Raw genomic sequence first — 26,099 nt, 5'->3', positions numbered from 1 at the left:
AGAGTTCAACCCCCGCAAGCACAACTAGGTAAGTACTAATTATAGTGCGTGCGGAAATTCAATTACGTTAATTGTGGTACAAAATGATTGTAAATGTTAACTTTTGTACTTCCATGGTAAAAAATTTGCTAATCCAGATGACCGGACTACCCAGATAGGGGTCCTTCCCATAAAGTCCTGATAATCGAGCTTCATCAGTATTACCATACATAGCCGAGAGAGCGGCAAACTTCCTAACATCATGATCACGATGGTAGACCACAGGCTAGCTAGACTTAATGACACTGCAGATGACCTGAAACACGAGCCCTGGAATAGGGAACCGGGGAAACCAGATCAGCCCACAGCACGTCTACCGACACAGAACCGGTGGCTCACAGTTAGTGGCACAAAGCAGCCACCAGATACAACACGTGATGCACCCCAAGCCAAACCAACCAATCATCCACAACCAACAGTCCCCTCCGGAGGCTCGCCATCTTTCTTTGACAGAAAGGGAGAAGGCTGCAAACTAACAAAACGACAACCAGGATCAAATGAACCAAACCCCCTGGCGATGGAGAAGAGCATGAAGCTCCCCCACCCGACCCCCCAGAGGCCAAGGTCAACAAAAACAACACCTTCCAAAAACAATCACGAACCAAGATGAAGACATAAAGGAAAGAATCCGGTCCAAAGACCTAGAAGGCTCAGGTGGTGCATGAGCAGGCTGGAGGCAAAAAAATGCACAAAAAAGCTTGCAGAAGTGACATCCACCCCAAACTCAAGCTGCAGCGGCTCTAGCAAAGGAGCGACAGTATTTGGCGTGAGATGCCGATCCAGCAAAAGCCAAGAAAGGACAAAACAACCTTGTCCGACACCGACGAAACATGACGAAGATAAAGAAAATGGCAAACCCTAGTACTGCCACCGAGAAGACCGCAGGCGAGACATCATCAAAGAAGCCACCTGATCACCATTTAAATGCCAATACACAAGTGTCAGAAAAAACGGATGCGAAGAGTGGAGGAGAAAGTTGAACCAGTGAGGTACCACACCCACCCGACCTGCTAAAAGAGGCAGAGCTGCAGGAAAAATGCCTGTGTTTGAACTGCTGAGCAAGCAGTGCCTGAAACCAAGTCTGAGTCAGCCATCATGGAGCCAGGAGAATCACCCTCCCTCGGAAGGATTCCAGCAGAGGAACCCCCACCGCGACTAGTCCTGCTGAAAGGCATCTACTACAAGAGCCTCGCAGATGGGAAACAGCACCACGTAAGCAAGGAGACACCAAGACCACGCCGACATGAAATGGTCCACCTCCAGCAAAACCAAAGGAATCGCCGCCGTTAACCATTCACTCCGTGGAAAGGGGAACAAAGCAATACAAACCATGTGCCAAGATGTTGGACACACACTGAATGTGAATGGCACAGAGCTAAACACAAAGATCCCAGCAGAAGAGCTACCCGAAGTGACCAGCCCCAAAGAGTCACAGACCAGAGAGATACCCCCCATACTCCCCAGGGTTGAGACAATGAACCACTGGGGAGCTGTCCAAATGGAACCAGATCACCAAGCCCTGAGGCATCTGAATCCTCTGCAGTGCCAGTCACACCACTGCAAACTCCCGCACCGTGTAGTGAGCCCGATAGGTGGACAGCCGCCAATGCCCTTGGCTGGACTGGTGAGCGCAGTCCGCTGGTCACAAAGCCCCAATTGACAGATGAGGTTCCTGTGTAAACATTGAGCGAGGGAAGAGGAAGGCGCCATGGCACCGAACCCCAAAAAAGACAAAGAGAAAGTCGGTGATGCAGTAACAGGAGCAAGGACACCAGTGGCTGAACCCAGCGATCACAAGAGCGGTGAAAGGGGCAGCCTCTGAAGCCAAACCCTGCCCAGCGGGTAAACTAACAAGGCAAAGTTCAGGCTTCTGCACAGCTGTTCGAGCAACCACTATATAACCTAGGGTCCCCCCTTAACAACTGATGGCGAAACTGCAGCTGGAGCAATGCCACGGGAGGAAGAAAAAGGGATGCAGTCCAAGAATCCCACACAAGGCCCAGCCAAGTTCAAACCTGGGACAGAGCCAACTGGGACTTCCTCCAGTTCACCAGGAACCCGAAGAACTGGGAAAGAACCCTGGCTATTAGACAAGCAAACTGGCTGGGAGCCCACACCAACCAGTTGTCGAGATAGGCCAAGACCCGAAGATGTAGCAGATGAAGACGGACCACCACGACTCATGTTAAACATGTGAGGTGCCAGATTCAGCCCAAAGGGAAAACAATGAAAGCTGTATACATCTCCCCCCCACCACCACGAAACCTAACCAATCCCTGAACCCCAGATGGATAGGAATGTGCCAATACGCGTCCCTGAGGTTCAGTAAGATCATCCACACGCCCAGCTCAAGGAGGAGCTAGACCTGGCACAACATAGTCATCCAAAAGGAGGGGCAAGGAATCAACTGGTTCAGGTAAGGCAAGTCCAGAATGTACCAGAGAAGCACAGTCTTGTTTCGGGACTGGAAACAAGCAGGGAACCCACTTGAGAGAAGAGGTCGTTTCAACCGCTGTAATGACTGGTATATAAAGTTTAGCTTTAGTGGTTCTTAATGTAATGTTTCTGTTAGCTAAAATACCAGTTTGTTTTATTTGTGTTAATTTTTGTTTCTGTGTAAAGTTTTCCCACACGTTTCCGTGAGAGGAGCATTCCTGCACTCCACGAGAGGGAGATGGCCGAGACTCTCACACACAGGTTGTGTGGTGTGTGCTTGTTAGGTACTCGCCTCACTGTGTGAGGTTATTGACCTCCATTTATATCCAAGTGATGGGAACTGTAATCATAAATCGGGTGAGTGAGAGTTTACTCTTTGTTAGTGTATTATCCCTTTTCCTGTGTTTAAATAAATGTAATGCACGCACTTTGGTTGTTTCTTGAGTCCCACCAATGCAAAAATATGGTACCGGGTCCCACATGGTCATTCTTGAGTTTTGAATTGTTTATAAATGCACATGGGTTCTACAAACCCTGCTTTTAAAGCAATGTACCTATACTGTGAATAAGAAAGTAAGGACGGGTTTCGTGAGTTCGTACTCTAGGGTACGGCTTACAAGTCTTGTGGCCTTACACCACGCCCAAGCGAACCCACTCCGAGATGACCCGAGAGATAAATAGGGAAGAGGCCCCCACCCCCAAACCCGACCCTTCATAGGGAGGAAGGTCTGCTTATTGTCACTGAAGGTCGCAAGAAATAACTTGAAAATCCCACAAATCATGGGACCAGGCATGGGCAAAAAGATCCAGCCTCCTCCTCATTGCCCCGTCAACGAGGCGACCCATGAAAGGGCCAAGGGCCAAGAGCCGAGAGAAAGGCTCTCTGGCAAACCCCAAGAGCTAACTTCCGTACAGAGTGAACACTGCGCAGATTAGAGCAAGGTAGGCACTGGGGTCACCACTGACTCAAACTGGCACCACAGGCCTACTCCAACCCAAGCAAGCCTGAGTCCTAACCCGACCCTCCTGGGAGGGCTGAGAACAACCCCTTCCTCCCCACTTCCCTGGAGAACCAACAAATGTGAGGGCCGGCAACTAGCTGAAGCCACTGGCAAAAACTGAGACACTGTCCTCAGGAAACAAAAAGAGGACAAAACCGACTAGAGAGCCAGGGCCTAAGCTGAATCCAACGAGAGAGCCAGCACATACTGCCGACAGGAGACAGAGGTGAAAAACATGGAAACTGCCTCCTGGAAGATCGGTGAAAACAGCTTTAGTAAGGCAGGTACCGCAAAGGCAGCAGAGACAAAGACCCCCAGCCAAGGGCTACCACCCAGCGACCCCGCATCTTCTGATAGTCAATCTGAAGACAGCTCCAGAAGGCCAAAGAATCGCAAGACAGAAACCAAATGATTATGAGATCTAAAGTCAATGGCCACCAAATCAGCTGAAAGAGTGGTTACCTGAGCATGAAGCTGCACCAGACCAACATCATGAGGAAGCGCAGGAGCGAAGAGGCACTCATCGAGAAACTCGAGAGAACTTCCCAAGAACACCTGCAACACAGTGGTAACCTCCTGCCACTCAAGCGTGCGGGTATGACAAAAGCTGCACCAAGCCCCCAGGGAAAAGAAAAGACAGTTTGTCAACCAGGAAGACTTCAGAACATCGTAACGCAAAGGGGAATTCAAAAAGAGGAATTAGAATCAAACTCAAACGAAGCCAGATCAATCACCGAGGCATAAACCAGTCCTGCATGAGGTAGGCACTGAGAGCCTCCCGAACCTCCATGGCAAATCCGCCAGGAAGAAAACCTCTAGAAAGATGAATCCGAGGAACCCAAAGACACCCGGAACGGCACCTAGGGGTGAAGAAGCCCTCCCCCAACTCAAACTCATAAAGAGAAGGAGTGTTAAAAGAACCCCCTACCTGGCAGAAGAAGCCCCTGCAAAGAGGGCGCAAGGGCCCAAGTGGGGTCAAATGGAACCCAAGACCTCTCGGACTCCCCCAGAGCCGCAGAAACCATTGGCAAAGTCCCTAGGGCAAAGCTCTCATCCATGCCCACCACCCCAGAAGGAAAGGCGGAATCCAGGGGGAAAAGCTTCAAAGAAAGGCAACGGCTTCTTGAGGTTATCTTGAGATGATTTCGGGGCTTAGCGTCCTTGCAACCCGGTCCTCGACCAGGCCCCATTTTTGTTACACACCCCCAGGAAGCAGACTGTAGCAGCTGTCTAACTCCCAGGTACTGTACCTATTTACTGCTAGGTAAGCAGGGCATCAGGGTGAAAGAAACTGCCCGTTTGTTTCTGCCTTCACCGGGGATCGAACCCGGAACCTCAGGACTACGAATCTGAAGAGCTGTCCACTCAGCTGTCAGGCCCCTTAGCTGTTAGGCCCCAGGCTGGATAGACTCAGAATTCTCGGCAGGAAGAATAGGCTCAACCACCTCCGCATCGGAAGGGGCAGTTCCCAATGCCACCCGACCCTCGTTCCGAGCTAAACTTCGCCCAGACTCCAAAACCCTCCGATGTTTGGGAGGCGGCAGCAGGAGGGGAGGAGAAGAGCGAACCAAGCCCACATGATAAGGAATATGGGGGGGCGAACTGAACCAAGGCCAAAGCGACAAAAGCCCCTAAAGCCCAAGCAGGACAGCTTCAAACGAGCAACAAACCTGGCTATTGTAGTTTTCACTCTGGCCACTGCATCACAGAAAAACACCCATGCAATGCAGCTGCTGCCTGATCCCTCATAGTAGCAGTAGTAGGAAGATGAGTGAATTGCAGCACGAGCAGGAACAAGTCTCACAAGACTCTGGGTCGTAGATGTCGCCGACCCAACAGACAGTATAGTGGAGACGAGCAACCCTCGTATTTGCACAAAGCGACAGTGGACTCGGAAGTAGTGTCCATAGTGTGACTGAATCCACCAGGGTTTTCCAGGGCCTGCAGGGTGAATGAGCCCTACAGGAAGCCCAGGCACTGGGCCAGCTAACTGGTAATCTCTGTCAATGCAGGTAAACTGACTGCAAGTAGCAGCCGAGAAACCTCGGTAGGTAAGAGAGGACCACCACCACCACCACCACATCCTAGGCCAAGCCTAATGAGGAGCTAAGCAGCCCTCCTCTGCAAAACAAGGCAAAAATGCTAGGAACAGGAAAAAAAGGCAATCAGAGAGAGAAACGTCAGTTCGCCTAATGATAGCGTATACCAAGCTGCATCAGCCACTGTGAACCTCATCAGCCGAAAATCACACCCCTACCACGGTCAAGTTGGAAAGCCCACAAGACCCCCAATGCACCCCAAGGGCGAAGATAACCATAAGCAAGTTAGTCCTCAAAAAGGGAGTGAATCCTAACACCCCCAGGGAAGAAATCCCAAAAATGCAAGGGCAGTACTTACGGAGCACCCAGGGAAGATGGGTGCTAGGCATGTGCAGCTCCTGTACACTAAAACACCTGGCTAATGCACAACACACGTGCAGGAACAGCTCACAAGGTAAAAATCCAGAACAGGAAATTGTAGCTAGAGGTGACATTTGACTGCCAATCACATCAGTCAAGAACTGGAGGGTGGGTAGCCCGGCTCCCCCCTTCCCCCGTAGAGGAGTGGCAGTACTAACCAGCAGGAGGGGAAGAGGGGGGGGGGGAGCTAGTTGGACAAAGTATTGCTCATTTGTTTTCTTTCTGAGGGAGTTCTTTTGCACTTTTGACGAACGTAGGTCGCAATTTTCAACCAGACTGTGGTCTGTTTCGTTTCACTTACCTTTCTGGGTGCCTTCCCTGGTTGATGGCACAACCCATCCTCTTGAAGAGTACATTGCATTTTGATGTATAAATCACCTAAGGCCAAAAATGTATGAACTAAAAATCATAGCAATTTAGTACATCAGTTTAGTTACACTGAATGCTCAAGAGGGCAGGTTGAATATATTACAGGTCAACCTCAAAATTCCAGATTACTGTAGACCTTAAGTTCCTTTTAACCTTCAAGACTTTTGATATATGGACACGATTCCTGTCCTTAAAGCAAATCTAATGATAATACCATATGGTCTAATTATGGTCTATGTAATTGGTCTAATTAAGTTACTTTTAATTAACGAAGTGAACAATAAGAATCAGTTAAGCTATTTCTTTTTAATTGTGAGCTTGACCTCTGATGCCTTCCAATTGAAAGACTTTAATCAGTTTGAACATTATAGATCAAACAAGATGTGGGTTGAATTCAATCTACTTCCAAATTTCTTTTGGTGTGGTATTAGAATGTGTGTTTAATTAGTGCCTTGCAGAACATTAACGATTAAGATCTGCTTTAATGATTCTTTAGTTACAAATGTATGCTATCATAGTTTACAACTCTGCAATTATTGTATTGTTTTGATTTTTATAACATTAAACAGAGAAGCCAATTTGGAAAAAGGTCAGCTATTGTGTCAAAAATAGTTAATAATATACAAGTAGTCAAGAGAATGAATCAAACTAAAAATATAATTGTTTTTTGTACTTGAGCATCTAAAATATTTTTTAGATTTATATCCATAAACCGCACTAGTAAACAAAACTAATACACTGAAGTAAATGAGAAATTAGTCCATGTAATTAAAAGCAGGAGAAATGGATAAAAATAATTACAGGAATTGGTATAGGACAATCCTGAATGAATCCCAAGTAACAAGAATATCAAATATATTTGAATAATATAACCATGTCAATTAAAAACAATACTTTCAGGCCATAAGAAGAGAGCATACAGCACACTGAAATACAGTTAAAAGCACTTTGCTGCTAATTTTGAAACTTGTACAGTGGCAGCATGGAAAAGATGCACATTATGTAAAACCATTTACAACATGAAAAGGCAATAATACAGCACAGATCTTTTTATGATAACAATATCTTATTAAGTTCTACTGCTGACTTTTTGCATTAGTTAGGTAGACTCTGAATAATGCTAATGCTACACAGATAACTATGAAGTCCAACAAATTTACTCAATTATTTAAGAAAATGTTACTCTCATTTCTTTTTACGACCCCGCTTCTTCTTTTCTGGAGGAGCACCACGCTGTTTGTGTTGTGATAAGCAACGTGGACAGTACCAATTCACATCATCATTAGGTGGGACTTGAATACCTACACAAACCCTGAAAGAATAAACTTAATTTTTATTAATATACAGTTAAGAAATTAATATTATTTCTACATAAACCTGAACCTCTTAGTCTTATTTAATCATCAAGTATAGTAAGTACTAATGGTAATGTAATGTCTTCTCACAGATATATTAACATAGGATAAAAACCCACACTTATGTATTTGTAAAATTTATGTAAAGATTTACACAAGTCGTTTGTACTCTCCTGAGTGCTTTGTCAAGGTTTGAGTGTGTGGTTAGGATGAGACCTACATCTCAATGACTAACGCCATTATACGTTGAGATGCAAGTCTCATCCTAACCACACACTCAGACCTTGACAAAGCACTCAGGAGAGTGTAAATGACTTATGTAAATCTTTACATAAATTTTACAAATACATAAGTGAGGGTTTTTATCCTATTAAGTACAGTGGAACCTCGATTACGAATTTAATCCATTCTGGCACTGAGCTCGTCAGGTGAAATGTTCATCTTTCAAAACGAATTTCCTCATTTAAAATATTGGAATTAAAATAATCTGTTCCACCACCGAAAAACATCAATATGATATTCAATTTTTTAAATAATGGAGCAGCCTACCTGACATACAATGAACGAACCTTTATGACATTTGTCCTTTTTTCAAATTTGTTCAATTTTTTTTTCATTTTTTATAGCAAAAGGTTCATTCGTTGTTCGTCAGGTAGACTGCTCCAAATAAAAAAGACAAAAAAAATTAAACAAATTTGAAAAACAGATAAACGTCATAAAGGTTCGTTCAGTGTTTGTCAGGTAGGATGCTCCATTATGACAATCTTTCTTTGTTTCAAATGTGTTCAATTTGTTTTGTATGTTTTATTTGCTAATTAATAATGGAGCAGCCTATCTGCACACACACACTGAACAAACCTTTATGACATTTGTTCTTTTTTTTTCAAATTATTTTTTTTTTAAGAAACATAGAGCAGCCTAACCTGACAAACACTGAACGAACCTTTTTGACATTTGTTCTTTTCAAATTTTTTTTTTAATTTTTTTTTTTATTCCACAAAAAAAAATAGGAATGCTTTGCAACATCACAGCAGTCACCCCTTTACATCCCAGCATCATTAGCATCTTTAAACAAAAAAAATGTATTTGCATCGTCGGAGGCGTCCGAGAATTTGCGAGAAGCAGTGGGAACACACCATGTGGTTTTCTCGTTATTCAAACGAGTGCTCGTTTGGCGTTCGGCAAACTCGTTACTCAAAATGCTCATAAATTGGGCTGCTCGTCACTCGAGGTTCCACTGTATAGTATGGAGAATCTATGATTCTCATCTCCATTTTTTTTTATTTACCTTAACCTAGGAGTGTCACTTAGAATTATAGCTTTGAAACTTAAAATACATTATAATTTATTAAGGCTTCTTATTTAACCCTTAGACAACAGCTATGGAGGAATGGTCATACCTGCCTATGCACAAAAATAAAAAAATTCCAACAAATAATTTTTCATTATAGAATTATTAATTTGTATGCAGAGGTTATCTTGAGATGATTTCGGGGCTCAGCGTCCCCACGGCCCGGTTCTCTACCAGGCCTTCTTTTTGTTACACACCCCCAGGAAGCAGCCTATAGCAGCTGTCTAACTCCCAGGTACAGTATCTATTTACTGCTTGGTGAACAGGGGCATCAAGGTGAAAGAAACTCTGCCCATTTGTTTCCGCCCCCACCGGGAATCGAACCCAGAACCTCAGGACTACAAATCCGAAGTGCTGCCCACTCAACTGTCAGACCCCTCTGTAAGAATTGCAGAATGTAAGAAAAACATGAAAATAAGTGATTATTTATTGTTTCACTGGTTGGAGGCACTCTAAGTCTGGGTCTGGCACTTGTCAACGTCTAGTGCTCGACTATACAGACTTCCTGTTTTATCTTCCAATGTTTCACTGATTGTTTTAACACTTTTTTTCTTTATTTACATCCACAGAGAACTTTTATATTCATATTTGCATCAAACATGTTAAACCTAGACAATAATTGTTTAAATCATCATATGATGATGACCGCATTCCCTTAGTAACATTCATGACGATAAATGCATCTGTACCATGAAATGGTAGCAGAATTTTTTTCATGGGTCAAGGTAAACTCCATTACATCCACATAGACCTATAATATCCATATTTGCATCATACATGTACTTCCCAGACAAAAATGTTTAAAATCTTCATGTGATGATAACCACATTACCTTGTGAATCAACAACTGACAATAACCACTGTCTATACGGATTAAAATAGGCAGTGCAACCCTCATGTTGGCTGTTGGTGTTTTATTTTGCAAATAATACAGTATGACTATCTCAATCACAGTACAGTATACCGTAATGTAATTACCTCAAATTTGGTATACATGTGCCTAAGTCAATATACTACATTATTTCAATATTAATACTGTAATAAATTGTCATCCACACTTCCATGGATATAAAACATTTCGTTCACCTGGACTCTAGGAGACTCAAACCGCGGACCCCACGCGTGTGAGGCCGAAGCTCTATCCACTTTAGGAAAGTACATATTGTCATACAAAATGGGATACAAGAAGAATGTTGGATATCTAGGTACAGCAAGTATATATTAAACCTAAAGCCACTAATACAGTCAATGTTTTGGGCATTTTAGGCATTTTAACACCATGGTACCTGGCAATTCTTTAGCTAAAGTATCTTAAAATATTTATAGCTAAAATATTTTATACTCTGTTTCAGCCCTTGAAACTTTACATCAAACTGACCTGTATAGTATTATGTTAAAGATCTTAACCCTTTTGCTTTGATTCCAATTTCTGGTTGTATTTTACAACCCCAAACTGTGTTCAGATGACACTCCTGGATGTTTAACATGTGCGGAAACTTGAAAGCAATTTAACAGATGTTAGGTTGTGTCTTGGACTGTAAGATGTCCTTTGGGACAGATTAGCCATGTTACAAAAAAAAATATTTCAGCCATATGTGCATACAGAAGCTGTGTGGCATGACCATTTCACCTGCTTTGCTGCTTCCCCACAGACTAATTAATGTTATTAGTTATTTCTTAATTATTTTAATTATTTGTGATGACAATGCAGACTTCCTGAATTAACATATAGCGGATATAATGACTCTGAATGCCAGCACATAGGTACCTTGAGTTTGTGACACGGGACAGGACTAACATATGTATTTGTTACAAAACCTAGAACATAGCACATAGATTTTGTTATTATATACCTGTTAGTTTATCAGAATAAAAAAACTACCCCTAGGTAGGTTGCAGTGTGAAGGCAAGCCTTGAAAAGTGCAGCAGGCTTCTCAGACCTATAAACACCTTAAGAGTCACCACCACATCTGGCTCCCTATCTAATTATACTTAGAATTTAGATAATACCAGTTTCATTACCTGTAATCATTATCAATAACCATTACTAATATGCATTATATTTTAATCATTATATCTTTGAGTCTTCATATTTATTCTTACAATATAAGGAAAATAAGAAAATTAAATATTTTTTATTTATAAGAAATTATAAATATATATATAGGTTAATAAAAATAAATTACGGTTTACTAACCAGTGGTACCAATCATCACATGTATCGCAGCCGATCATGGGAGAACCATCATCTTGCTTACCACACGTGGGGCAGATCCACACTTCATTACCCTGGTCATCCTGTGTGTAGATATTATTTATTTATATTTATTTATATTATATATATATATGCGAACAAGCCTGAATGGTCCCCAGGACTATATGCAACTGAAAACTCACAACCCAGAAGTGACTCAAACCCATACTGCCAGGAGCACTCTGCTGGCGTACAGGATCCCTTAACCGCTCGACCAACACGACCGGACAAAAGAGGATGGTAGCCGAGGCTATTTCCATCCCCCCGCCGGCACTCGGTTGGTAATCTTGGGCATGGTATTTTATCAAATCACCTCATTTAGTTGGGGCACACGTGAGGGAACACAAATTCGAACAAGCCTGAATGGTCCCCAGGACTAGTTTTCAGTTGCATATAGTCCTGGGGACCATTTAGGCTTACTCCTCTCATATTCAACATGGAAAATCAATAGGAGCCATGGGGAAGATTCGAACATGCATCCTCTTTGTGCATTCTACAGTCAAATGAACCGTTCTTTACTTTCTGAGAACTGTGCATTTGTGGGCCCTAAACCTAAGGAAATTTTTAGCCTTTGGCACTGCAAAATAAACAAGTACCAAAAAATTCAAACCTACTGATTGGCTTTGTAAATAAAACTTAGCTGCGTACTTACCACAAAGTGACCAATAGGACCAACTGTCTCCGTGAGAAGCCCTGTGCTCTTCTGTTCTTGCTTTTTGCTGGACTTGGGTGTGTCTAGGGGAGGGGACACTACAGGCACAGGTGTAGGCACCACTTGAGGTGGGAAGGATAGATCAGTACTACTCACTCCCCCAGTGCCTGGTGCTGGGCTGCTGAGACTTGGTGATGCAGGAACAGACATGGGAGTGGGCTGCATCTGCTCTTTTGGCTTTTTCTCTTTTTTTTCTTTCTTTTCACGTACCTTTTTGCTTCCTGAAAAATCCAATTTATTTAAGACGGGACACCACGAGCATAGCTCTCATCCTGTAACTACACTTAGGTAATTACACTTAGGTAATTACACATACACACACACTCATTTACACCTGTATATTCAATGTTAGACATTGTACCTTTATACATAGACAGTATTGGTCACAGAGCCTAAGGAAGGCAGAAGGAATGTTGATGTAAAAAACAGGATAAAAACTACTGGTGTTAGTACTGTACAACAATGTATGATATAAAACAAGTAATACCTGGAGACTTTTTTTCCTCAGGAGGTTTAGGCATGGAGGAAGGCTTTGGCATGCTAAGTGGCTTCGGTGTAGTGGGCAGCTTAGGTGTGGGTGACTGCTTTGGTATACTTGGAGGTTTTGTCACAGGTTTTGGTGTGGGTGGTGGTTTAGATGGAGTTGCTGAAGCTGTCTTTATTTTGAGCGGAGGCACCTCCTTAGTGTCCTTGGTTTTGATCGGCGAGTGACTGGGTTCCTTGCCCTCTTTTTGCTTGATAGTTGTATTTTGGACGTCCTTGATTTTCAAAACAGGAACAACAGGTGGGGATTCTCCCTTTTTCTGTTGGCTTCGTGGAGGTCTCGTTATTAGTGCCGAGAATTTGGCAATCTCGGGAGAACCTGGTTGGTCCTCGTGAGTGGTTGATGGGACAGATGTGGGCTTGGTTACTGGTATTTCTTCTTCTTGTTTCACCACAGGCTTGATTACTCTGCAGGAAGAAAAATAAATCAAGATTATTTTTTTTAACTATTCATAGGCATGTTAACAATTGTCTGTCAATGCATCTCCATACAAGTTAATCACTTTTATAAATAAATAATGCATTAATTTAGAGCAATATTATAATCAGTATGTTAAATCTGCAGTACGTTTCTAATTATGATACTGTAGTTCAATGCAAATAACACAGTACTGTATATTGTATTTCTCCGTCTCAAATGTTCTTTATACATGCTACTGTTTTACTTTTATGAACTGTATTTTATTTACCATAGAAAAATCCAAGACCAATAACTATACTGTAATTATTTATTACATAAAATAAGTCAATAAGCTTTATGCAAACCATATTCTATTATACTGCAGAATTCATTAAAAACATTATGTATAAGATACAACAACTTTACAGTATTTGGAAGTAATATACTGTATTCACAGTTTAAACAAAAATAAAATACTTATAAGGTTGAATTTGCGAAGAATCTTGCTGGAGCTTATATTACTAATAAACAAATTTGAAAAATTCATTAAGAGGATCATGCTATTTCTAAGAAATTTATAAAATAAATAAATATAAATATATATATATATATATATATATATATATATATATATATATATATATATATATGTCGTACCTAGTAGCCAGAACGCACTTCTCAGCCTACTATGCAAGGCCCAATTTGCCTAATAAGCCAAGTTTTCATGAACTAATCATTTTTCGACTACCTAACCTACCTAACCTAACCTAACCTAACTTTTTCGGCTACCTAACCTAACCTAACCTATAAAGATAGGTTAGGTTAGGTTAGGTAGGGTTGGTTAGGTTCGGTCATATATCTACATTAATTTTAACTGCAATTAAAAAAAATTGACCTCATACATAATGAAATGGGTAGCTTTATCATTTCATAAGAAAAAAATTATAGAAAATATATTAATTCAGGAAAACTTGGCTTATTAGGCAAATTGGGCCTTGCATAGTAGGCTGAGAAGTGCATTCTGGCTATTAGGTATATATATATATATATATATATATATATATATATATAATATATATATATATATATATATATATATATATATATATTATATATATATATATATATATATATATATATATATATATATATATATATATATATATATATATATATATATAAAGTAGATTCAGTATACAGAATATAGTGTATAAAAATGAAAACATGACAAGGCCAAGAAGAGAATTAACTGTAGGTTTCAAGAAGATGAAAACCAACTTTCTAAATTCTATATAAAACAAAAATTAATGTCAAAACCTGCAACTACTACTGTAGAAGCCTCTCACCAACACTACAAGAGGAACCAGCCAACTTTATGCCTGATGCCAGCCACTACACTACAGAGAACACTTGCACGTCCAGGGGATGCCTCACAAGAAGCTATAATAGTAGAAAGCTCCCACAACAAAGATTTATACATACTTGACATTTAAAAAATGAGAAGCTCCAACTACTGGTAATATTCCAATACCAGCTGTTGTGTGACTTGTAATACAAAGCAAGAAAATTATTTATAAGTATACAGTATTTAATAAAAAGCCAGACAAAAAAAGATGCTCAATAAATAAAGATATCCCTAAGCATAGCAAGCACACAGTATCAGATTATTTAAAGCTATGAACTTGCTTGTTCTGGATCTTCTTATTTTTATGGCAAGGTTGTCAAAATGCCTTGGCTAGATACCACTGGCTCTGGTAAAATGATATGCTTAACAATTTCACACAAATAGGAAAAATAATTACAATTATACACCAGTTTAAAATTCAACAGCAGCTGATTGTTATTCTTCAATGGCAACAGGGACATTTAAAGTGGAAAGGTAACAGGAAATACTGGATATCAGAACAGTACGGGAGATGATGGGAGTTTTGAAAGTTAGTGGGAAGATGGATGAATAATTGAGTTTAGACAAAGAATGAGAAACAAATTAAGAAGAATTTCATAATGTCAACACAGTTGTAAGAAACAGGATGAAGATGACAAATCATGTCCAGAGTTATGTTATGGTGTTGAGACTTTCATTGAGGCTTGTTAGGCAAAAGTTAATAAGAAGGAAATGTTTCCTGGCCTGCCATAGGCCAACTTTATAAAAAAAAAAAAAAAAAAAATGTTAAACTATGATAAATTTAAGAGCGATCTGACTCAAAAGATGGTACTGCGAGTACAAATTCGTCTGTCCTCATTCTAACTTAAGATGCCCTATTTTACTGGCCACACTTTATCACTAACCTCCAGTTATTTTCACTTCCATTATCACGAAGAGTCCTACTCAGACCCCATGATATATGATGCGTATGTAAATCTTCAACAGAAAAAAACAAAACAAAGAGAAACCCCCAAAACAGTTACAAAAGTTGATGAAACCCGAGGCCAAACCCCTGGAGCGTGAGGCATATTTAACTACTAATTTACAAATGAAGTGCAAAACAAACTGGTGGTGTTACCGAGGTGTCTAGTGTGGCAATTCCAGGTCCTGTAGGGTTTACTCTGCCTGGGTATTATCCTGAAGTTTTTTCTGATGCCTCTCCTGCTACCTCTTTACTGCAAACTACAGCAGCTTCTCTCTCACTCTCACTCCCTTTCACTCTACTCTGACGAACACTTGCTCCTCCTTTGACAATAAGTCCTCTCTCTCAGTGCTCTTCAGATTTTTTATTTAAAAACAAAATTTGTGTATAAAATTTAAAAATGCTTTTCCATGTAAATGCACAGAAGTCCCAAGTTAAATGAGATCAGGTACACATAACTAATATAACATTTACTTCACACATTTTCAGCACCATATTTTCACTTTTACATATGGGATATTTCTTGTCCAGAGACACATTCTCCACTTTTCCCCTGCTTCACTACTTGACAGCCGAATGTTTTTTTCTGTTCTTACGTGCCAAGACACTGGAACAAGACGATGTGAAGGAGGTGAGAAGGTGATGTGGTCAACAGAACAAACAGAACACATTGGTGCCATTTATTGTAAGTCAGTCACTACCCCTGGCACCAGCCTAAATTTAATCATTATACAGTAACCTGCTAAAGTCATCAAGAGAAAACATATGCTTCAACATAAAACAAAAAGTAATTTGGGATAGGACTAATAAATAATTCTGTCACAATTTCTAGTGCAAGTGACAATGACATCATTACAGCACAAGTCCACGTATTGGATGCTGCAACATGAGAACCGTTTATGAATTTATACACACCTATGCATTACTATACTACAGTATTTATATAAAACTATGTATCACAGGGAAAATAAATTGTCATCCACACTTCTGTGAAAATAAACATTTCATTCACATTAGGTTCTAGGAGACTTGACCCACGGACCCCACTCATGTGAGGCAGAAGCTCTATCCACTTGGCTATGAGTAGTCTTAATAAGTGACTACTACTGAAGCTCAGAGGAATTAGTGAGCCACGCCCTCAATTTATATGACAGTGAGCGTGGATCACTAATTCCTCCGAGCTTCAGTAGTATTCGGGAAAAGTCGAAAATCCCAGTTTGGCATCAGGATGTTGCTTTTGAAATCTTTCCTTAAGACTGCTCATAACTGAGTGGATAGAGCTTCTGCCTCACACACGTGGGGGTCCGTGGTTTGAGTCTCCTACAGCCCAGGTGAATGGTATCCATCACAGGAAATTTGTTGCAGTAACCTTAAACAAATACTGATGAGAAAAATAGCAACATATGGAAGGAGAGATGTGTATTTACTATGAAAGTTTTTTATGAAACATTTCTACTTATGTGATACCAAAATAAATTATAATAATAATAATAATAATAATAATAATAATAATAATAATAATAATAATTTATGAGCTGCATTTAACAAAGTGCATACAAAAATAATGAAGATTTTTGTGCACTAAAATATATGACAAGGTAACTAAAATTTCAACTAATCAAATTTATCATCAATGGAAAATATATACCATATCTGCCAGCATATAAGATGCTTTTTTTTGTACAGAGTATTTTTAAATTAATAAAAAACCAGCATTGAAATGCCATTATTTGGCTGAGCCCAGGAGGCTCCCTGGAGCTATCAGGCGAATATGTGATATATTAGACCAGGGCAATAAGTTAATGGAGTTCAGGCTATCAGGGACCACGAGCCAGAACCTTGCCCCCTCAGAGAGGCACTGGGAGGAATGACCCTCTGGAAAAACCGCTGTGGTTGGCGGCTTTCCTAATCTGCCATCGACCAGGGTTAGGCACCCAGATAGGTAGACATAACAAAACAGACCCCACTTGGTAAGAAAATTACAACAGAAAATGAACAGAGGCAGAACTCCTCCAATTCCCAAGTAAGCAATAAAATAAGCAAATGCTCGTCCGGGACTCCCCTCTCCCCCTTCAAGGAGGGGGGGGGGGGACCCTGGACCATCTGCGTCGGCTACTCAGCAATCCCAGTACAAAGGCTAGGCGTCAAAACAACGCAAAAACTGCCGACCGGAGGGAGGGAAGGAGGGAGGGAAGGAGGGTGCCAGGGAGCCTCAGGGGCTCATCCAGAAAATGGTGTTTTATTACATTCAATGCTGGTTTTCTGTGGAACTTGTTCTGTCTCTCCTTATTCTTCACTCCCACTCTAATGCTTTTGTTGGTTTGCCTTTATGTACCACTTTACTGGTTTGCCACTTTACTGGTACCCCTATCACTTTGTAGAAAAAAGAATTTATTCTTCATTCCTGCTCTCATTTAAACGTTTTTGCCTCGGCGAGGTTCAGTTTCAGCTTCTCTCTGTCTTATTGAAAGATCTCGTCTTAATGACCATACATTTCCTACCTCATCACTTTGTAATTTTCTAGCATTCCTTAGTACTTCTTCCATCTGTTTGGCACCGTTCAGGGTGATCCTCAGAGGTCGATCTTTCCCTTTTATGTACTTTTCCAATCCTCCTGTAGTCGCAGACATTCTCGATGGTAACAAGACCTTCCACGAGGCCAACAATTTTATCTTCTACTTCCTCTTCTTCTACAGCTCTTTCTGACCTAGATGTTGTCTCCTTTTCTTTGCAACCAAAAATTATCAGAGACTTCGATCAACTGTGTTTTGCACCAATTTAGGATTTAATGCCAGTTCTTTTCTGACTTCCAGCCTAATGTTTGCTTTATCCTTGTTGCTGCAGTGTTTGGCTTCCTTTACTGCTTCTTCAATTTTTTCCTCCTTGGCAACTGGTGCATAGGTGAGTTGCATATCTTTCTTCCACTGTTCTATTCCCTGTGTAACTTCCTCCATCTGTACTGACAAAAGTTGTTTTTCCTGTTGAATTTCCTTACCTAACTTATCGTAGTCATTAAGTTTAAATTTGCTTTAACTTCTTCCAAAGCTATTTTAAATAATTTATTTTCCTCTTCCATGGCTTTGCAATTTGTTTCCAGTTGATTCTTGTCCTTGCATAAAGTCTTTCACTGACCCCTCAAGACCTAAAACCTTGCCACTCAAGTGCTCATTACTTTCTTTCAATTTACTGATTATTTCTACATGATAGTTCTCTATAATATCTAATTTTGCCAGTTTGTTGTGTAGACTGCTTATATCAATGTTTTCTTCATTAAAACCTCCAAAATCTAGCTCTGTTTTGGGTGTTTTCTTGCTGGTGGCCATCTTGAATGTTTTTGTCTGCACTGTAAATACCAGGGTCACTTTTTCTCATCCAATTTTTCACTACACTTTGTACATTCGTATTATCTCGCCTATTTTTCCAAAGCACTACACTTTTACGTTCCTTGGGACACCACTCACTATCATCAATCTGTACTACAATTCAGTGCTTCCTCAGTCTAACAAACCCCGCTCTATCGAATTCCCGGAAGAGCAGAACAAATTGAATTCGGTACCAAATGTTTACTGGAACATACAAATGTTCGATTAAGCGAGGAATGTTCGTCCAAGCGGTCACCGAAGCCGAGCGTTGGAGCTGGCTGTCATCGACTATGATTTGCTAAAGTGTAAACTGTTATACAGTGTTTTATTATCCTTACCCATTGTTTCTAGGGAGAAATGGCGATAAAAATGCTGATAAAATGGTGTCAGGGGCATTGGTGAGAGAGTTGTTGTCAAGGGACAAGTGGTGTCAGAAGTTAGGGTTTATTTTGGGGGGCAAGTGGTGTAAGTTACGTATTCTCATGGGAGGCAGGTTGTCAGCCACACAGCTGACAATGAGCTGAAATGGTGAGGGGGGCATTGGTGAGAGAGTTGTTGTCAAGGGACAAGCGGTGTCAGTAGTTAGGGTTTATTTTTGGGGGCAAGTGGTGTAAGTTATGTATTCTCATAAGAGGTAAGTTGTCAGTGGTAGAAGTTGTCAAGATAAGCTGAAGTAATAGTGGTGTTAGTAGAGGCTGTAGAGGCAACACGTGGCTAGCGTGGCATGCTCATCTCCAGCCCCCCCCCCACCCTCACTTCTCCACCTGACCTGGTCTCTAACTAATTTAATGATAATTATTGCATTATCTACACTGAAAATAATCTTTTTATTAGAAAAACGTCATATTGAAGCAATAATAATGGTGAAAATTGTGATATATACAGTATTTTAAACAGTTGGAACACATTTCCTTTTCATAGAATTTTTAAAACAATTGGGGTGTAAAAACAACAGCCGAGGGAGGCATTGTGTGGCTGGGGTACCAGGGTGTCGCTGGGAGGTGGGTGGGGGTGGGGGGTTCCTGGATGGTGTGAGCCGAGACCTGTCAACCCATCTATTATGGCGACCGCTCACTCTCACGCCACATAGCTGCTTCCAGGTTTTTCACAGAATTAAGAGACAAAATTTTACCATTTCAGTGGCTTGTAACACATCGCTCTATCATATTCCTTATTCAAAATGAAGAATACATAATAAATGGGTGTGTGTCAGTGGTAAGGGGGATGTATTAGGGGGGTTAGGTTTTTTTTTTGTCGGGCATGTTGAATGAGCACCTGGTGTCAATGGTGAGGGGTGAGGGGGGGGGGGGGGGATGGTGTGGGTGGTGTGGGGGATGGTGTGAGTGGTCCCTCCCACCATCCATCCATCCAGTCCCCATCCACCATCCATCCATCCATCCAGTCCCCATCCACCATCCATCCATCCAGTCCCCCTTCCCATCCATCCAGTTTCTCCATCCATCCAGTCCCCCCTTCCTATCCATTCAGTCCCCCTCCAACATCCATCCATCCAGTCCCCCTCCACCCCACATCCATCCATACAGTTCACCCCTCCATATATTGATCCAGTTCCCCCACCATCCATCCATCCAGTCCCCCTCACCATCCTGGGACTCATGGTGTGATATATAATAAGAACTTTACTGTTCAGAAAACAAAAAGCAGAAAAACAATGAAATTCTTAACGAAGAATTCAAGGTAAACAAACTGATAACACCTTGCTCCGCGCCCCCAGCACCACGCGCTCAATTCCACCCATATGCATATGAACAGACATCGTCTTCCAAGTAAACCGTCGTGTACCAATTCAAATTTTACAACGAAATTGACGTTGTGTTCCAAAAAATGTCTTCTAGGGCAGTTGTCAACCGAGGTTCCACTGTATACTTACTCAGTCTGGGGAGGACACACACTGCATCCCAAATTAAAATATTTGTTAAAAATCCATTTTTTTGCTGATTATGGGACTTGTTTTAATAAGTTCACCAACGTCTTCCCATTTTCTGTGATGGCCCATGTGGCATCATGGCACCCACACGGTAGGCCTATTGTTGCGTGTTCATGTTCCTGACCGCTGCGGCCTCCCCTCGTGCAAAAACATGTGCCCGTTCTGGATATTTTTACACAGCTTTATTTGTTAGTGCCTTTATAAACACACTACATTTACTCCAAGATGGACAGTGATCAAGAACAGAGCCAGTACATGATGAAAGCAGAGGAAATAAACAAGTCTTGTGAGGGAAAAGCTAAGTAGTGTTTGCCAAAAGTAGAGAAAAGTGAAACTCACACCAACAAAATTACAAGCTTTAGTTGAAAAATTTTCTGATCATGATCTTGAAAGTGCTGAAAGTGACAGTGATGTAGATAGTGAGGTGAATGAAACTGAAACGGCAGGTGAGGATGATGATGATGTTGATACCGCCACCCGTGCAGGCCCTGCTATTAGAACTCATACCGCACGTACCCCATGCACCAGTTCTGGTGAGGCCTGGTCTACTGACAACACTGCACATTTTGTAGAGTTTTACTGGAACACCAGGCATGACTGTGCCAGTGCCAAGCACCCTTCTGGGATTTTTACAGTTATTTATTACGAGAGACTGGCTGAAAGATATGGTATATGAAACCAACTTGTCTGTATCACAAAGCATTTCCAAAACTTCTAACAGCACAAACAATGAGTGGGATAAAGTGAGTGTAAAGGAGCTTGCCAGATATTTGGGACCGACAATACTGATGGGCATTGAGAAGATGCCAAACATGTCTATGTACTGGCAAACAGCTAAATTACAGCATGTACCTTCGTTCAACACATTTATGATGGCAAAACGATATGTAACAATTGCAAAGTATTGCAAACTCAAAACAATAATGCCAATAATGCAACATTAGAGCTATTGGTCTATAATTTTTTTACATCACCTTTACTACCTCCTTTGTGAAGTGGTGCAATCTCTCTCTTTAAGAATGTCAGGGATAACACCAGTATCTACACTTCATCCCCAAAGGATGTTTAGGACCTGTGAAAGTATCCTCTAAACAGGGGAACCGATAGTAATTTTTTGCAATTCCTGATGAACAAAGAATGAACAATGAATACAGTCCGAGCCTGGTGCAGAGTATATGGGATGCTGTCTATGGCTACTTCAAAGTCCAGTGGGGTTAGGTTATCTTGAGATGATTTTGGGGCTTAGCGTCCCCGCAGCCCGGTCCTCGGCCAGGCCTCCTTTGTGTTACACATCTCTAGGCCTAGGAAGCAGCCTGTAGCAGCTGTCTAACTCCCAGGTACCTATTTACTGCTAGGTGAACAGGGGCATCAGGATGATAGAAACTCTACCCATTTGTCTCCGCCTCCGCCGGGGATCGAACCCGAAACCACAGGACTACGAATTCCGAGCAATGTCCACTCAGCCGTTAAGACAACCCCCCCTTCCCACAGGGTTAGGGTAACATCTGATATATTGCTAGTTGGTGGTGTCATATTCATAAAGAATCTGTTTCAGATCATTGATATGCCATGTATTCAAAGGTTTACTGAAAACAGAACACATTGCAGTAACAACACGATCATCGCTGTAATGAGATGATCGCAGGGCAAACGATACAGCTGTATCAGAAAACACCCAACTGTCCCTCGATCAACACCCGGAAGAGCGATACACAAACCAATCTTGAAACAGTTTCCTAGAATAACTGTATAGCCAAGATGAATCTTGAACCCCTGCAGCAACTAACAATATCTGTGCTACCCAATTTAGCACCAAGTAAATGTTGTAGTTTGCCAATCACATATGTTTATAGGGTGGGTGGTTATATATCTCCCCAGCAAAGGTGTGTGTGTTCATGTAATTACTTAGATTGAGAAGTTGAAAGGTTATTGAATATGTATATTACTAGTTATTGAAGGCAAAGAGTGATAGACCTTCATGCTTGTTTTTCACAAACATTAAAGCAAGCAAATTTTATCTAGAGATATGAGTAGGGGAGAACTAATGCTCATCTACAGCTTCAGCTCTAAACATGCCCCACAATTGTACAACACTTTCTTCAAAACATACATACTTCAACTAGCCTTCTCACATCTGAATATTTGTTTATATTATATTAATTCTAAAATTACATGAAACTAATATATTTCTACGGTATTTGATTTAGGAATCCTTAGAACTTTGTCTTAATGTATGTACAAGATAAAAATAACACAACTTCAAGCAAAACTCTTATATACTAACCACATCTTTTTACCAACCAAGACCATTAGACTGTATTATTGGAATCATTATTATTATTATTATTATTATTATTATTACCATAATACTGCTAACATGATCCTTGTTTAATCTATTGTTGTAAAAATAAAACTTGAACACTAAAGTATATAATCTAACAATAATAACAATTGCAACAACAATTAAAGTAACACTAATAATAATAATGTGGTATGGTACAGTAACGCATTGAATTTATAATATTAATCTTAAGGAGGCATCTCTCAGGTTTAAAAACCAAGACAAGAATTAGGTTTTTATTCATGTTGGTTTTTATTCATAAGACTAGTGCATAATGCAACAAGAGAACTAACACACCACTCACAGTTTGGGTGCGGGGGCAGTGTCCAGTGGCCGGAGGGTGGAAGGACCCGGGGGAGAGCTTCCCGAAGTTGATGCTATCTTCATTGTGATTCTTGGAACGCTGGTACCCTCATCCTTCTCCTTTTTTACTTTCTTCTCCTTTTTCTCCAACTTTGTCTTCTCCTTCTCTTTCTTTTTATCAGATTTCTCCTTTTCTTTATCTTTCTTGTCTTTCTTTTTCTTAACTTTTTCCTTTTCCTTCTCCTTTTCCTTTTCTTTTTTCTCCTTTTTGTGTTCTTTCTTCTGAAAAGCCAAAATTAATTAAATGTATATGATAGACAAGCTCTGTGAACATTGCACAGTACCACCTAACTATCTGGACATCTCACTACCACCTAACTGAACACTGCACAGTACTATCAAAGAAGATTGCTAATCCTATGGTTTGCACTTTATATAATTATATACAATGGATATGTCAACGTAACTTTAATAAAGAATTACATAACTCTTTGCAATTGAAGTTCTATAAGGTTACAAAGGTACGGTTTATAGCCACTCCTAGCTTTTTATTTCAACGTACTTGATCAACCATGTTATGTCCAAATATGGTGTTGTGAATCCACTCCAAAGGAATCTCATTCACCGCAATATCAAATGCGATGAATGATTTCCTACCTGTTTAGTAATTGATGCAATGGAAATGGTATTTGACTAATCGAGAAATTCTTGCATCTCTCTGTGCTCTAAAGAAAAAGGATAGAGGGATCAGACCAATAGCTGTGGGGAATTCCCTCCGGCGTCTCATCACAAAGACTGCTGCAAGAACAGTTAGCGAGGCAATAGCAAATTTGTTAAAGCCAAAACAGCTTGGGTTCGTCATTCCACAACGGTGCGAGGCGGCAGCTCATGCAGCTAAAGCATTTGTTGCTAACATCACAGACGAAAAGGCCCTGATCAAGCTGGATTTAAAAAATGCCTTCAATTTGGTGTGGAGGGATGCTGTACTCCGTGAGGTTCATTGTCATTTCCCTTCCCTCTACCCTTTTGTACACTCATGCTACAGTATGAATCTAAAGTCACTTTTTGGTGAATATGAAATTGACTCGCGAGAAGGCGTCCAACAGGGTGGACGCCCTTGCATCTACTCAAGGGAATGACCCCCTTGCTCCTCTCCTTTTCTACTTAGTCATCAAACAAGTCACAGAAGTCCTGTCCAGCAAGCCTAACATTTGGTTCTTGGATGATGGTACCCTAGCTGGTTTCCAAGACTCCCTCCTGGAGGACATCAGAAAAATCAAAGAGCAAGGTGCAATTTTAGGCCTCACCCTGAACCCTTCTAAATGTGAAATAATATGTTCCAATCAGGGCATCATAGAGAGAATAGAGGATGTTCTGCCAAATATCCATATAATTAAACCTGAAGACGGCACAATCCTAGGAGCCCCCGTCTGGGGTTAAAAGCCATCGCTGAGGTCCTTGATAAGAAAATCGCCGACCTTAAGAGGATGGATGGAAAGATTGAGGATATTGATATCCATGATGCACTTTACCTCATCACCAGATGTCTGTCCCTTCCCAGGTTAAACTACTTTCCAAGGTGTTCACTATCCTACAGTAGCCGAAAACTTGGAGCGTATGACATGCTACTGAAATCAATGTGAGAAAAAGCCCTCAAACCTCTCTTGATGACCTACAGTGGAAACAAGCCTCTCATCCCATAAGACTTGGGGGGGGGGGCCTCAGAGTTCGAACAGGAACACAAATCGCTGTGCGAGCCTTCCTGTCCTCCTCCTCGGCATCCAATGATCTTGAGAAGGAAATTCTACCTGCCTACTTACATCAGCTGGCAGGTGTACACGATCCCAATTTTATATGCCGTGCCACCGAATGGGCCTCTTGTGCAAGCCCATCACCTCAACCACCACCCTCAAAACCCCACAAGCAATCCAGCTGGGATAGCCCCCATTGTAAACCAATTTGCTGCAGAGTGCCTGGATGCTGCAACAACACAACACGACATTGCTCGCCTCACAGCAGTAGCAGCCCCACATTCAGGGGATTTTCTGTTAGCAACCCCAATGTCGGCAACTGGCACACGACTCACACCAAACACCCTCCGAATTTCTGTGACCCTTCGCCTTGCTACCCCAATCCACACCAAATATAGGTGTATTTGCAGCGAGATGGTGGCCAACAGGTACGGGCACCATGGCCTACTCTGCCAAAGCACAGGGAGGATGGCACTCGAGGCACAGTGAAGTTAACGACATCATCCCTGGAAGAATGGCAAGCAGTTGGTATGGGACTACACATGCCTCTCAACCTCTCAACCTCTCAACCCTGGCTAACACCTCCATTGACTTCAGTGTTGCACAACCGGGTGGCGCTGCCACTCACAGGGAATCAGCCAAATCCCTTAAGTACAGAGAACTGATCACCACTACAATTTTGTCCCCATTACTTTCTGAGACACTCAGTACCTGGGGTAAGAGTGACACCAGTTGTTTTAAGGAACTGGGTTCCAGGCTCATTGAAACAACTAGAGACCCCTAGAGCTGCCAGCTTCCTTTTCCAGTGCCTCAGCGTGGCGATACAGAGGGGAAATGCCCACTGCATTCAGGGTTCCTGCCCGCCATCTGAGGAGCTGGAGGAACTCGACAACTTATGATACTCGTCTTTCTACCATATGTGTAACTCCTTTTTTGTAACAAACTTTAAATAAAACAAATACACTATATATGTATATATGTAAATAAAACAAATATATATATATATATATATATATGTCGTACCTAGTAGCCAGAACGCACTTCTCTGCCTACTATGCAAGGCCCGATTTGCCTAATAAGCCAAGTTTTCCTGAATTAAAATATTTTATCTAATTTTTTTCTTATGA

The 26,099-nt window shown here is 41.3% G+C and overlaps 1 protein-coding gene across 1 annotated transcript in view; it reads right to left on the bottom strand.

The window, feature by feature from the left end:
* Positions 1 to 7,142: 7,142 nt before the first annotated feature.
* The window catches only part of Taf3 (TBP-associated factor 3), a 33,598-nt gene continuing 14,641 nt past the window's right edge, over positions 7,143 to 26,099 (bottom strand). Inside the window, exons 5-9 of the mRNA XM_045742393.2 lie at positions 23,223 to 23,503; positions 12,464 to 12,927; positions 11,917 to 12,197; positions 11,208 to 11,308; positions 7,143 to 7,616 (exon numbers count right to left, since the gene is read on the bottom strand). Of these exons, the coding sequence (XP_045598349.1) occupies positions 7,490 to 7,616; positions 11,208 to 11,308; positions 11,917 to 12,197; positions 12,464 to 12,927; positions 23,223 to 23,503 (1,254 nt within the window). The 3' untranslated portion in view covers positions 7,143 to 7,489. The remainder of the gene's footprint in view (positions 7,617 to 11,207; positions 11,309 to 11,916; positions 12,198 to 12,463; positions 12,928 to 23,222; positions 23,504 to 26,099) is intronic.

The sequence above is a fragment of the Procambarus clarkii genome, chromosome 11, assembly GCF_040958095.1.
Source record: "Procambarus clarkii isolate CNS0578487 chromosome 11, FALCON_Pclarkii_2.0, whole genome shotgun sequence".
NCBI lineage: Eukaryota > Metazoa > Arthropoda > Malacostraca > Decapoda > Cambaridae > Procambarus > Procambarus clarkii.
The sequence above is the reverse complement of the archived record's forward strand: the minus strand, read 5'-3'. Positions and strand labels throughout refer to the sequence as shown.